At 33.6% G+C, this 15,117-nt stretch overlaps 1 protein-coding gene across 1 annotated transcript; it reads right to left on the bottom strand.

Moving 5' to 3' along the window:
- Nucleotides 1-783: 783 nt before the first annotated feature.
- On the bottom strand, nt 784-5,517 carry LOC124634528 (ras-related protein Rab-18A). Its single transcript, XM_047170136.1, has 5 exons — nt 5,205-5,517; nt 4,075-4,242; nt 3,594-3,735; nt 3,114-3,239; nt 784-2,266 (listed from the first exon to the last, which is right to left on the bottom strand). Exons 1-5 carry the CDS (start codon nt 5,273-5,275, stop codon nt 2,147-2,149), a joined length of 627 nt encoding a protein of 208 aa, XP_047026092.1. The 5' UTR covers nt 5,276-5,517; the 3' UTR covers nt 784-2,146.
- Nucleotides 5,518-15,117: the final 9,600 nt, after the last annotated feature.

A 15,117-nucleotide genomic window follows, 5' to 3' on the forward strand; every position in this document is an offset into this window, starting at 1 on the left:
CACAGGACATACCTACAAGCAAAAATGGCTATGCTATAATGGCTATGTAACATTCCAACATAGAATCGATTTATTTACCTATTAAAGTCAGAAACAAACACTTTATTTAGACACTATAGATCACTACTACCTAAATAACGCCTTAACCTTCCGATTATTCGCATACCTTCCAGGTTAAACAGTACAATGATCGGCAATAACGTAAAAGGTTTCGCGGCAAAAAGTGTAGGCAGTTCGAGAGCTGTTCCTGAAATATAGCCCCATAAAGGCAAGGCGATAATGACTGCTATGGTGTTTTTACAACCTGCCTACCTATCGTTTGTTATAGCACTTATGGCTTTACGTTTCCCCAGTGGGAGTGGCGAAGGGAGTTCCTTCCTGGAGTTCGCTTGAAGAAAAACATAGAATGGCCGAAGTAGGTTTATTGACTTGTTTGATGTTGGAAATAAATTGCTTGTGTGATACTGATATGCTGAAGACACTAAGCAATTTTAGTAATTTGGGGAATAGACGGAATGCACATTTCTTATGGTCTACTCGCTCTAGCAAACAGTGACAAATTGCGTGCGAACATTTCTTAAATGTGTGCGAAATTGTACTAAATCTTTGTGCGCGAGTAAATGCCAGCAATGGACTCGTACCGATGATTTGCGAACAAAATGTGCCCCAGCGACTGTTGGAATCTCGTCATTGGTAAAGTAAAGGTGGTGATACCTGATTCATTCGTTTTTCCCTTGCGATACGGAACTCTAAAAGAGTGTTTATAGAATGAAACCCAAGGAATTTAGTGAAATGTTTTATTTATAATAATATAGTGTACAACATACAATATTCATTTTATTTCTATATACAAAAGCAGACAGAGATATCACATCACCGTATGGCTTACATCTGAAGACGAAATGATGTGAAAAAACACTTCTATAAATAAAGCTTAGGTTCATTTTTTTACACAAAGTTTTGACTTACTATAAATTAAAGTGATCCAGATTCCAATGAAAAAGAGATAGAAAAGTTATACAGAACGCATAGCTTTATCTCTCTTATGCAATGAAATATGGACCATTTGATTGTAACGATTATTTTTTTAGCCTCCAAACAAATGCAAAAAATGATCGTTATTGTACAATGCTTTGAAAAACTTGATACTTTTAAATAAGCTTGTACCTTTGCAAGTTGCCTCTTATACTATTCACTGTACTGTTGTTAAAATTTTCGATAAATTCAAATCCATGAAAAAATAAATTTTATTCTGTATAAAATAACTATTATTTACATTTACTATTTATCTACATTTTGCTAGAAAGCTGAAAACGTCGAACTAATTAGTATGAAACTGTTTGTTGTAACTGGCCTTAATCTTCAAGTCACTTGAGTCCAAAGTACCTTATGTTTTAAAATAAGCGCCTTCCACGCAACATGAATCTTTCACTTATTCAATGTGTGATTCAAAAACTTCGTTCACCAATGTGTTATACAAATTATTTATGTACCTACTGTTTATTAAAACAAAAAAAAAACACTTCGTTGAAAATTCAACGCAGCTATCGAAATAAGCAGAATAAAATACAGCGAACATTCAATTTTATTGGCCCCATTGCGCTTCCACTTGCGATATTTTGTGATGCAATAACTAGTTGAAATTACAGAAAAAACTTCGTTACTCGATTAAATTCATATCGATTGTATTCGATTTTTATTTACTTTATTTTCTGGCTCTATCGACAGGCAATAATAACGATATAATATTTTTTGGTGAAGTCTCGCGTAATATAAAAAATCTATTGGTTTCAACACACTTATCGATACATTTTCACACTAGTCCTATTTTTCCCCACACTATGCCACCAACAATTTAGATATTAACCAAGTTAATAATTTTAAATCTCATTTTTAGAGAGTACTTTCTTGTGATTGCTCGTAATTCATCGTGTTATTTTTATTACAACTAAAGCTAGCGTAAGTTTACAAAATAATTTTGACATAACAAATTCATACAAAAATTCCTAGTATTTAAAAATTTTTAGAACACCACAACATGATATAACTTTTCTTTTTTTAAACTAGTGAGCCTTTTGCTAAGACCTGTCAAGTCCTTGTGATAATAAAAAAAATCTTCAGATGAAAGCCAATATAAGAGCTAATTCTAAATGGTGCAAGTGTAGTTATAACATGACGACTCCTCCTGCTGTCTTCTCTCTTCATTTGATATGCGGATGTTTGACGAGGAGCCTCCAGTCTCCCAGAGACCGGGTGTCTCTATGATCTAGGAAGGAAATAATGGAATTTAGACTTTATGCCAAGTCTTTTAAGACTCCAATTTGCGTGAGACGTAACTGATTAACTATGAAATAATTTAATGTGTAATATCTTGATTCTTTACGTCGCGTCACTGCAACTGTACATGAGACTTAATCAAGCCGCCATGACAGTAAATTAGTAAAGACAATATATCGATAGAATAATTTATCGATATCGAAATGCACTGTTATATTGGGAACATACATAACAAATTACTGAGCGAAATCGCTAATCGATTAGAATAATTACCGAAACCAAATTATTTGATAATTAATGTTAAACATTTTAGCGCCGCGCGTCAGGCTTCATTTATTTAACTAATTTAACTTAGTTTAACTACATTACCTAGATTTAGTTTGAAATAAATAAATAAATAATGTCGGGACACCTTTTCACACACGGTTGGTTAGCCCCATGGTAAGTTATTAATTAACTTGTGTTATGGGTGCTAACACAACTGACTAACTACATATAGCTACATATATACATATTTATAAATACATATTGTAACACCCAGACCACGACCAACAAGCATGCTCATCACACAAATGTCGATCGAACCGGGAATCGAACCCGGGACCTCAGATTCGGCAGTCCGGCTTGGTGACCTTTGCGCCACAGAGGTTGAAATACTATTTCACATTTAAAAAATTGGGTAAGTATTATATTTTCTCACAGATGTCACTCATGGGTAGGTACAACAGGATGGTGTCAGATTTTCAGTGACTACTATCCATCGTTAACCTTAAGTGATTTTTACCCAGGAATAGAAAAAGTTAAAAATCCTTAAAAAAATTCAAAGAAATTCTTACCTTCTGTACAAGTTCTTCAAAAGCCAAGCTAATGCCTTCCTGAGTCTTAGCGCTACTCTCGATAAACAGCATTCTGTGCTTCTGCGCAAATGCCTGACCCTGTTCTCTTTCTACTGCGCGATTTTGCTAAAGAAAACAATCTCATTATGAATGTATTCTGTATATTATATTACTAGATCTATGAAAGTTTGGTTGATATATCTAAATGCGAAAGTAACTGTCTGTCTGTCGGGTGTTCACTACATAACGCCTGAATATATTCAATTGAAAGTTGGTAATAGTTGGTAAAGATATAGGATAGAGTGTAATAAAGGACATAGGCTACTTTCTATTAGGGTGCGGAAAACAGTTCCTTTAAGACACGACTGAAAGTGAAAAGAAGAAATGTGTGCTTCAAAGTATTATTTTTTTGTACTAATCAAATAATTTATTTAGTTCAAATTTTAAGATGGAAGTTTTTTCAAAACACACTTAAATTACCTTATCGATCTTGTTGCCCACCACTAAACAGACAATGTTTTTTTTAGTGGAGTACACCTGTAGCTCCTCAACCCACTCGTTCAGTTTTGCTAAAGACTTTGGTTCTGACACGTCATAAACTAAAATAGCACCATGAGCATCTCTGTAACAAATCATCGTTTTAGTGTAAATAATAAAAATTGGAATAATTATTTTGTAAACAAATCTGTTTTCTTTAAATGAATAATTATTCTGTAAGAAAATAATTGCAAAAATTAAGTAAAATTACTTAATGACTATTTTATTGAGGATGTGTTAATAATCAAATTATATATTATTAAGCATTTAATAAGTTACACGCTATAGCCAACATGCAAGAAACTCTATTATAATACAACTTTAATAAATTATTTTAAGTGATTCAAATTATATGGTTTTTAAAACAAAGCCATAAACAATGGTAATTAAAAACTTGACTGTCTAATAAAGAAATATATCATACCTGTAGAAACTCGATGTCAACGTTCTATACCGTTCCTGTCCAGCGGTGTCCCAAATACCGAGTTTGACTTTAACACCGTTAACATCCATGACTTTACATTTGTAGTCAACTCCGATTGTGGCTGGAAATGAGGCATTGTAGTCTCCCGTAGTGAACGCTAGGATTATGCTAAAATATAAACGTATGGTTATCAATAAATATATTTATATAGGGTTTAAGTAAAACTTTTGTGTGAAACACAATGGAATGTAATTTAATGTATGGCAGTTGCTATATTTAAGAAAAGCCAGAAAGTCTGATATCCCGTCTTACAGTATTGGGATGCCCACAGAAAATTGGTAGCCAACCTCAACATAGTTGGTAATAGGTTAGGCAGATGATGAAATGAACCTATAAAAGGTACTATTTCAAGGTATATTAATTATTTTTCAAAGTTGCTTAATTCAAATAGATCTGAAATACTTCTTGTTATGATCTTATATTTGTCTTTTTAACTGTGAAATGGTAAATAAATAGGCTGGAATGAAATATTTAAAGTGAATGGTTTGAGTCATAAACTAAGTCAATTAGAGAAGAATGGCTGAAACGAAGTAGATAAGAAAGTGATTCATTTCAAAGCCGTGCACTTGTTGTTATTGATAAAATATTAGACTGTGTTCGGAAATTGTATGTATGTTTAAAGACACTCCACTTTCTTTAACTATACTAAGTTTCTATTAGGAAGTAGGAATAATATACTATATTTAATTTAAATATTTATAAACAGCAACTCAAGTAACAGAGGATTTTTCTGGTGAAAAAGACTTCAGCTAGCTGAATATTTGAGGCAAAAACTGTAACTATACCTAACTATATTTTGCGTAACGCGTAATAAGTACTCCAGATAATCATTTTTCAACGTTACTGGTAGGTTAATCATGATAATTTATGTCAAGGTTGAAAAATACAAAGAGTTGATGAATATTTTACATTTAATACAAAAATGGAACACACATTATTCGATTTGACCAATATGGTAATATTATTTCTACTAAGTACTAAGTATTTAGCATGACTCAAGTTTTTTTATAGAAAACACATAGGCGCGACCTATGGACCCTTTTAAAGGGTTAACTACATGAAGTTCTTACCTGGATTTACCCACGCCACTTTCTCCAATCACTAATATCTTTAATGTAGCAACGTAGTCTGAACTAGCCATGATTTACAATAAATAAAGATATGATTTACTATAATCCACTACCGTTTCCTTTGTGACGCACTTGCAGTTACCAAAGATTGATTTAACTAGTCCAAATCTACACATACACGGTAGTATTCTTAATGAATAACACGGTTTTGTAATAGGCTGTAAATATTGTACAATAGTTCACAATTAAATTCGCAATTTCTCAATGTAAAATACGAAAACAATTCTTTGACGTAAGTGACAGTGACATTTTGCGTATTGGAATTTGGGAATGACGGCATTCGGCGAAGCGTTTTGTTATTCCATCGTTGTAAGATTATTTTTAAAGATTAGGAAATGTTTTTTTTAACATATCTATAAAATAAAATCAAATAAACTTTAGATAATTTAAAGTATTTTTTATACACAAGTTTTTAGTAGATAAGTCTTATTAAGAAAATTAAATGGGTGCAAAATAAAATTATGAACATACTAAACGCTACTCAACTTCATCGTCATGTCATGTCATGCATTTTTATCAACGAATACTACCGGACATGTTACAATTAGAATATAACGAACAAAAAGTTGACCAAGTAACAGTTGCAAAATTCTTAGGCATAATTATAGACAGCCAATTAACTTGGAAGCCACATGCAGAAAACATATGCAATAAACTAAGCGTTGCAGCGTATATATTACTTAATCTAGCCAAAAAAGTGAGCATGACTACAAGGTTGACAGCATATCACGGTTTGGTCGCATCGGTACTAAGATTTGGCATCATATTTTGGGGAAATTGTAGCCTGAGAGAGCAGGTGTTCAAATCTCAGAAACGCTGTTTAAGGGCAATGTGTAATTTAAAAGTAACAGACAGCTGCGTACCTATGTTTAAGTCCCTAAAGATACTAACATTTCCATCATTATTTATCTTTGAAACTGCAGTTTTTGTAAAATCTAATATGCACCTATTTATTAAAGTATCTGATAACAGCACTAGGCCAATAAGGAAACAATATAAAAACAAGTTACATGTTATTAGATATGATACTGCCTTATTAAGGAAAAGTCTTTTATGTATGGGCCCAACAATATTTAACAAAATACCGGATAGGTTAAAAACAGAAACTATTGTACTGTTTAAAAAGAAATTGTTAGACTTATTAATTAATAAATGTTATTATTCAATTTGCGATTTTTTGACTGACAAGAACCTCAGCTAATTTGAAATAATAATGTATTCTTTAAATTTATAATAATTGTAAATGTAACAGTTAATTAATCTTGACATTAACTCTGTATCTGTTTTTTATTTTGACATATATTTTTTATTTTTTTTCATTTAATTTTATATTGACATTTTTAAACGCATGCAATCTGTAGACGAATGTATTAATACTATCATGATTATTGCCTAAATGTATGTTGATTACCTACTTAAACTGTTTGCATGCCTATTAAAGGTAGAAAATATAAGGAGCACTAAATCACTATGTAGAACAACTGTATCATGTACCTATTTTCTATGCAAATAAAGATCTATTCTATTCTATTCTATTCTATCGAACGAAACCAAAGTTCTTGTACCAGCGGGAAAACTCTAGATAAGCTATAATGAATAGAAATCGTTCGTTTAACTTTTCTCGTGAGATCAAATGAATGGTTTTATCTCCGTACTTATATTTGTTTAGTGATCATCATATCAGCCATTTTTTGGTCACTGCTGAGTAGGAGTTCTTCACTGAGCGTCAATTCCGGACAATTCCGTCCTGGGCACCCCGCATCCTACAGCCTATGTAGGTAGTTACAAAACTTATTTTTTATAAAGAATCATGGCCTTACTACAAAAACTTTAACCCCTGTTTTACACTTGTCTAATAAAATTTTGGCTGCAAAATGAACCGTATGTCAACGTCATAATTTGTCATTTTTTTAGACAAGGCATAAACTGACGTTTAAAAGTTTTTGTGGTAAGACGGTTAGGATTTAATCGCGATAGGTGGGTAGGTAGGTAGGATTGTAAGAACGCCATAGCGTCTAACCCAAATCATTGGAACACACCTAACTTAAAAATCAGGAGGTACCAACTTACCGTAACTTCATTCCAAATTATTCATAAATAAAAACTCTTGCATAAACAATAATTGAAATTTCATATTCCAAACAGCACTGAACCTGACTTTTCAAAGTTGGTCAACCGAGTCGAAGTTAAAAAGTAAAGTTTTTATTACTTTCTGAATAAAACAACGTTGTTTAGTAGGGAGGAACAGTGGCTGTGTTTGAAGAGAGTTTGATTTGAAGGTCTAAGACGTATTTTTTATTTCTTTTCAGGATTGTGAACGAGATATGGGGAAAAGTCACTCATAGTCTTACCTATTTATCCAACCACCTTACAACCTGCTATAAGTATTACAAAATCGAAAGTTTTATGTACTTATAGGCGTTTCTTTTACGCAAAAATACTGGGGCCCGATTCTCCTAAGTTAATAATGTCAAAATCGAATAGAAATCGAATCGCAATATGATCGCAATAGCAGTTTTAACCATAACGGGCATTCTGCTACTAATAAAAGACCAATCGTATTCGATTGACATTTGATTGGTGTGCGATTGGTCTGCTATTTTGGTAATTTTGGTCTATACGGTAGTTTGCTGTACAATCATTTTGCAATCGTAAATCATTTGCAGACAAAATGATTCATTATTGAATGACAGAAAAGGATAAAAACGTTTATTTCAAAGAAAAAATAGCGGAATGCCACATACGCTTCAATCGTAATCGAGTCGGGATCGGATATCAGTCGAATCGAGTCGAACGTGAATCGTATGTCGCTTAAGTAAAATTAGGAGAATCGGGCCCCTGAATGGATTTTGATCAATCTTGTTACTACAATTATACAATAGCTTGCATATTAGAATAGTCTTTTTTACCTATATGCAGGAAAAAGTCCCTCGGCACGCTGAGGAAATCGCGGGCAGAAGCTATTTTATCCCATAATTATTTAACTAACTAGCCAAGCTTACCAAAAGTAAACCTTAATCAAGTTAAAAAAGCAAAAAAAAAAAACAAACCAACCTCACCTCCATACAGGCAACACGAACGCAAAGCTTCCTATTCACACGCTAAAAAATCTGCGATATCAACAGATAGTGCAATGAATAGGCCGCATAGACCCTATTCATCAGTATTTAGGTCTCGACTCAATGCAGTACGGGACAAAACGTTTCTTTATTTCATTAGAATGCATTCATAGCGACGTTCTATTGTGGCACGGACTATCGCTGCAGCCTCCTTTCTAAACAATTGAGTTTTATAGCGAAGAAAATGAAGTGTCTTTTCACGATATTCCTTGGCATATTTCTTGGTATCTAAATCAATTGAACCGCACTCAAGACGGTTTGCAGGTGTATTATTCTTGAACGTTTCAATTTATGTTTACTTGTTGATTTAAAATGGGGGCGGGTTCTCTTCGATTGGTTTTCTTTTGTTAATTGAAAAGCTTTTAAGTGGAAACCTATTGTGTGCTGTGTTGTCACCTGTGTTACTCTTTCCCAATAATTGGAGTTGGTTCCAGTCTGTTTCAACTCTACAACCCCGCTACCGAATAACATAATTAACACTGTCAGTTTTGGGTTCTGGCTACAACATTGAAATATCCAGAAAATTAGGTACAGGATGCTATTGCCATTTATCTACCTTATTAAATTCTATCACATAGTGAGTTTAATTGGCACAGATTTTCGTACCTACCTACTATTATTATTTTCAATAATTGTTTCAGGCTAGATTTTCCGCTAACCCATCATATTGTAAGTTACCACAATTTAATAATTGTTTTAGCCTACTGTTTGAAATATAAGTACTCATAGCACCTAAAAAAATGATTGCAATGATTAACGATTCCAATTTTGAAACAACCTAAATAATTTTTATTTTATTTTCCAACGTGTGTTCTAAATACGATATCATTCGTTCACAACCCTCAAATGCGAACGTATTTTTCAATCGATAAACATTGTGATCATTCGTTCAACGAAAGTGATTTATTCTCGTATTGAATAATGAAGCTTTGTGAAGGGATGAGCGATGAAATGAATGGCCGAATTTAAATACCTGTATTTATAACCCTTTGTTAGGGTTGTCGGATGTCGCTTTGTGTATTTATAGTTAATGTTTTGGGATTAATAGATAAATTTATTGTTTTGCGGGTTGTATTATGAGCGGGAAACATATTGTATCGGTTTTAATTACGTCGCTTTATGAACAATATGAACTACTGTTAAGTTTTGTATAAAACATGCTACATTTAACCTAATTAAATTCAGGAAATTAAAACATTTACTATAACGGTAACAGAATCTTTAGGCAACCATACCACACGAACGGATTCAGGTCCTTCAGATTTAAAACTCCCTTGGAAGTGATGTACATAAGAGCGCGGTCACACAAGCGGACTTTACGCTTGTCTCCACCCTTGTACTGCACATTCTGCAGGGCAGAAAATCGTATTCGGGTATCATCCTGGAACCAGTAGATTTATGTTATGTCCGCCAACAGATGTCACTCATAAATTAGACACTTAAAAACCAAGCGGGCGATCCGCCACTTTCAAAGTGATCACGAAAATAACAAAGTAGAAAATAATATTATGTTCTCATTGACAACCCTGCGTTTCAATCTTCGTAATAATGAGGGTAGCATCCCTCTTATGTACCTTTATGTTAAACGTTTTGTATCTGATGGTGATGATATGCCTCTACATGTGAATGTTCTCATCTTATATTCAAGTAGGTTACTGTATTTTTTTAAATAGACTGTCTGAATTTAAATAAGACTTTTTGAGCGTAGGTATAGTTTTTGTTGGTTACCTATGAAACATTTCAAAATTTGGTAGGAATTGATATACCTTTGATCTTGATAACTGTGTAAATTGAGAGAAGTAGTTGTTGTTGAGAGAAGTAGTTGTACAAAACGTAGTACGATTTAATAGGAAAAATGCCAAAAGTTAACAATAACCACAAAATAGTTCAAGTATTTAACTTTATGTTCTTTACTAGAACTATATTTACTACAACAAAATTACAGCTTTAAACTAAATCGCATTATCAAAATCTGATTACGTCTCAAACATAATTAAGCGCGTTTATCTGACGTGTCAGCTGATAGCCGTACCTAATTATTGCGTCCAATTATATAGCAACGCACAAATTACCGGTATACAGATAGTACGATACAAGATAATCACGTGTGCTGTCGTGTTTCTATGTAATGTTTTACATTGTTAGGGGCCTAGAAGCGCAATTATTTTTAGGGAGTTTTTTAGTGCACAATATTTTTTTGGGTAATTTAATTGATTGTCTAGGTGGCCCTTTATTTATTAGGCGGTTGATGGAGGTATAAGCAACTAGTGAAATAAAGGTATGGTTACCTAGAGACAAGACAAATCATTTGATAAGATATAAGGAAAGTTAAGCTGACTTGAGGAAAAGTAATCAAGGAAATTCTTTTCTTAATTAAAGAAGCAAAACTGGTGCTCACCTCCACGACGAAGTTGGAGCAAGCTCAATCCAAAATACTTATGAAAAGGATTCGCAGACAATGAATTCCTACTTATCAGATTACCTAGTGATAGTAAACTTCATGACAATGATAAAGACTTTAGAATTTCAACAAAACCCCCCATAACTCACCTAATCGATGAAATATAAACCAAAATCAATGTCATCTATTCACATCAAGGAGTCCATTTTCGTCCACCCACGCTCATTATCGCTTTCACAGCGATCATACGTAACAATATAGCCTACATGCCATTTTGGTGACTCGAAGGAAGATAAATTACGACACAAGATTTATTGCCGAATTCCGTGATGGAAATCTAAGAAAAAACCGCGTTATGACAATGGAGAATGGTATTTCATCTTCTCTTAAATATTATTAAAAGTTATTGAAGAGGAACGCTTTTAATATTTCTCGTACATATTGGGCGGTTTGATCTTGTTAGCTGGTAATTTATTTGGGATTCTTATTGTGGGAATTTTGTGCTCAGAGAGCGTGTAACAACTAATTATTATAATATGACTGTTTTTTTGGGTTAGGCAGAAACGTGGGTCATGCGTCCTTCTTCGTGTGAGAAAAGGCCTGTGCCCAGCAGTAGGACGACAAAAAGGCTGTAACAGAAGCGTGGGTACTAGTTATATAATGTACTTAGCTATGTATTTCACTTGTACCGGGAGACACTTCCTGCAACTGGATGAAAACAGCAAAATTAATTTGCGAAATTAAATCTGTCTGTTCACTGCGCTTTGAAAACTACTGAACAAGTTTCAATAAAATTGGTGCACAGGTAGACAAGGACCCGAGAAGGGCTATGCTACTTTTATTTGGGTGCTGAAAGTAGTTTCCTCGGGCCGCCAGTGTAACCAAGTAGAACAACAAGTAAACAATACATTACTGTTCAACTTAAACATTCAAATAGACGCCATTTATTATTTCTCTTCAGAACCACAATGCAGACTTCCAGAATATGTTTCATAAATTAAAATAATTGCTCCAAACCACCTTCATAAGGTCCGCAACATTATGTTAATGGGGATAAGTCTTTGTTTATGCGAGTTTACCATACTTGCTGTAGTTTCAACACGAATTATTATTACTACGAAGGATCTAGTGGCTAAGTAACAGCCGTATGGGTCGATATATTATAAGACTTCGACGATATACGATCTTCTACGATGAATGGGCTATCTTACGCTGAAAAGATTTTTCTAATCGGTATAGTATTTCCTTAGCCTCGTAATGCCACTTTCTAAAACTCTTTGAATTAACTCAGGTAGTCAGAATTGAAAAAGATTACTTATGACAGCATCAATACATTGGTTCTTGAATGTTTCAATATTGATAAAATAGAGACTATAACATTTGATTTGTAACACAATGTATCAACTGGCTTTTGTCCATATAAAATGTAATCGATTACAATAAAATGTCCAGTCATGGAACTATGTAATAAAAATTTCATTTTACTCAATCAAGCTATCATACAAAAATTCCATATATAGATTGAATAGAAAACAAACAAGTGAACGAGTCAGCGTTTCAAATTATCCGCCGAATGGGACCGATTGAACGAATGAACGGGATGGGACCGAATGGAATGGCTAGCTCGACGGATCTTTAGGTGCTGCTATTATTTTGATTGGAGGTACGAATGTACCCCACGAACCTTGTATGGGTTAAGTTAAAGGCAAGTTTGGAGGAATTAAGATAATTTGTAGTTGGGCCAAATGTCTGGGGTAATAATGGGGCTCATGATAAATTAACGATGGGTTGAGTATCGATTGAATGGTACCTAATTGGCTGCGTTTTAGTGATCAATCGGAGCCTTAAATATTCTTCCTTATCTATGATTTACCATTTTCATAAGCTACATATTTTTTTCCTTTTTGAGAATAAATTATTTAAACCTAAATTTTATATTTTACATGAAAATACATTGTAAAGTTCAAACTTTAAAATATATCCTACAAAAACTAGCAGAATCTCCGCTTGCTTTAAAATTAAATTCAGTCGACCTATGCCTTAAGCTTCAGTCTAAAACACCGTGGGCATTTTATTCTTTTGGGCAGACGACCCGTTCTTTGTATCTAGAGAAAATAGATTTTCCTACGGTACCTAGACTCGTTTAGGTTCATAGTCAAGTTAACTTTTATCCTCGCTTCACTTGATTTCTTTATCTTGCATTTTTATATTCAGTGTTGACCGTTTGGCTTTATTTTGGGAACTGTACATATGTTTCTATGCACAAGATTTTCTTTTAACAACACCGTGGTTGGAAACCTTTGGCACGTAGTGTCATTAATAGTAATTCATTTCGGTTTTTTGATTTTGTGACCTAACCACTTAGAAAGTCGTCGATGTAAAAATGTAAACGGAAAAATATACAACGTTTTCCATAAGCCCCAGCAAATGAAGACCGTGGTGATGTCAAAGAAGTCGTAATTCAGCAAATCTATTAAAGTTCCACCACTCAGCCGCTGCAGCTCTGTATCAGCCTTAATTTGTCTCAGAACAAGCGCTTTCGGCGATAAACGTCACGGTTACAAATATAATAAAAGTCATTGCAGTTGTATCGTAAAATACAATTTTTATGTTACTTTTAAGTATCAGAACTTTGTTTTACGTTCCTGATGTGCAGTCGTTGTCATTTTATCGATTGTTATTATATTATTATTTTAGTTCGTAAAAACTTTGTCTTTTGATGTGAAGGGGGGAATAAAATCAGTGTTGTCATTGGGTTTGACTTCGCTTCAGTCGTAGATCATTGATTGTCTTTTGTTTCTATTACGGTTCTGTTTTGGCATCTTCGATTATTTCCTTGTTCTTGTTGTTTGTCTTTATAGGGTCTGCCTTTACCAATATTCCCTTTCGAGTTTATGTCTTTATTTCTTATAGTTTTGTAAGCTGATTTTGTTCTTTGGATAAGGGCTAGTGAAAATTGTGATTTGAATATTTTTTACTCTGACGATTGTAGGGGGTTCGATGATAAGCTTGTAGCAAGATAGTTGAAGACCTTGTGGCAAGTAGTAAACCGGGATTAAAAGATAAATCGCGTTTAGAGTTATTTTTATGCGTTGTGAAACTAGAGATATAAAAAACGACTAACTACCTCTATCAACACCGTTCTAAGCACATTTTGCAACAATCGATTGGTCCGTAACGAAATTCTAAGTGTACAACGGTATTACCGTTGTACACTTAGAATTTCCAATTCTCACAACATAAACATTTTGATATGACCATAAAACACAAGAATATACGATTTACATGCTCCGCCACAAAACGTGATGACGTTTTGAATGGCAATTTGTACCGTTTAAACTATGCGAACGCCTGAATACAACTATGTTACAAACTTTTGCATGAACTTTATTGGAAACGAACAAAGTTCAAAATCGTATGTTTCGTTTACACCGATAAAATTGTGCAGTATGCCTACAACTATGTTAAATGCTGTTGATGTAGTTCTTATTTAAGAGTAATAAGGTTGATTTTTGCTTGTGTGAGGAATTTTAAAGTTGTAAAGTCCGAAAATGCAGCGGCTAGAACGACAAAGTTGTGGTGTAGTGTAGATACAAACTTGCAGTTTCGGTCGTAACTTCCCTTGTATATTGTTTGGATACATTCGTTTTATACAGTTACGATTCGAATGATGAATCCACAATGCTAGATTGTTTATAAAAGACGGAAATCGGACTTTCTATTAATTGGAAATATGGTCATGTAAGATAAGGTTCGATCGAAAGAGGTTTCTTATTCATATTGGGCACTCAGTTTTATTTCATTGCCTCGTGTTTTGTTTGTGTTAAATCCACAAAGAATTATAAGACTTATCGATATTTCTTTCATTGTCTGAAGCCTACACCAGTAGGTACCTAGGTACTTCCGAAAGCATGTTAGCCAATACTAACTTAAACAATGAAGACACATCTAAATGAAATTGAGAAATCATATTCAACAATAAAAAATCTTACTTATCAAAGAACTTTTCAGCTTCCAAAAAAACACTTTTCCGCCCCAAATACATAATTTAAAAGATAAATCAGCCTACCAAAGTATCAAAATCTCTTAGTTCAACGCTTCCAAAGTCTTAATTGCAAAAAGATACCGTAGAGAATTTTTAAATTATTCACAAAAGCGTCTGTAAACGTTTACTCCCTTTAGGTAATTTAAGCAAAGGCCAAGAAGGCTAGGCAAACAGAACATTTTACATTACCTTGCCAGAGCAAAATGGACCTTATTGCCTCATAAAATAGTGGGTACAAGGAAGATATTGGCTTAAAATCAATGTTTCAGTTAGTTTATCAAGGCAGAG

Source organism: Helicoverpa zea, chromosome 11 (genome assembly GCF_022581195.2).
Source record: "Helicoverpa zea isolate HzStark_Cry1AcR chromosome 11, ilHelZeax1.1, whole genome shotgun sequence".
Taxonomy (NCBI): domain Eukaryota; kingdom Metazoa; phylum Arthropoda; class Insecta; order Lepidoptera; family Noctuidae; genus Helicoverpa; species Helicoverpa zea.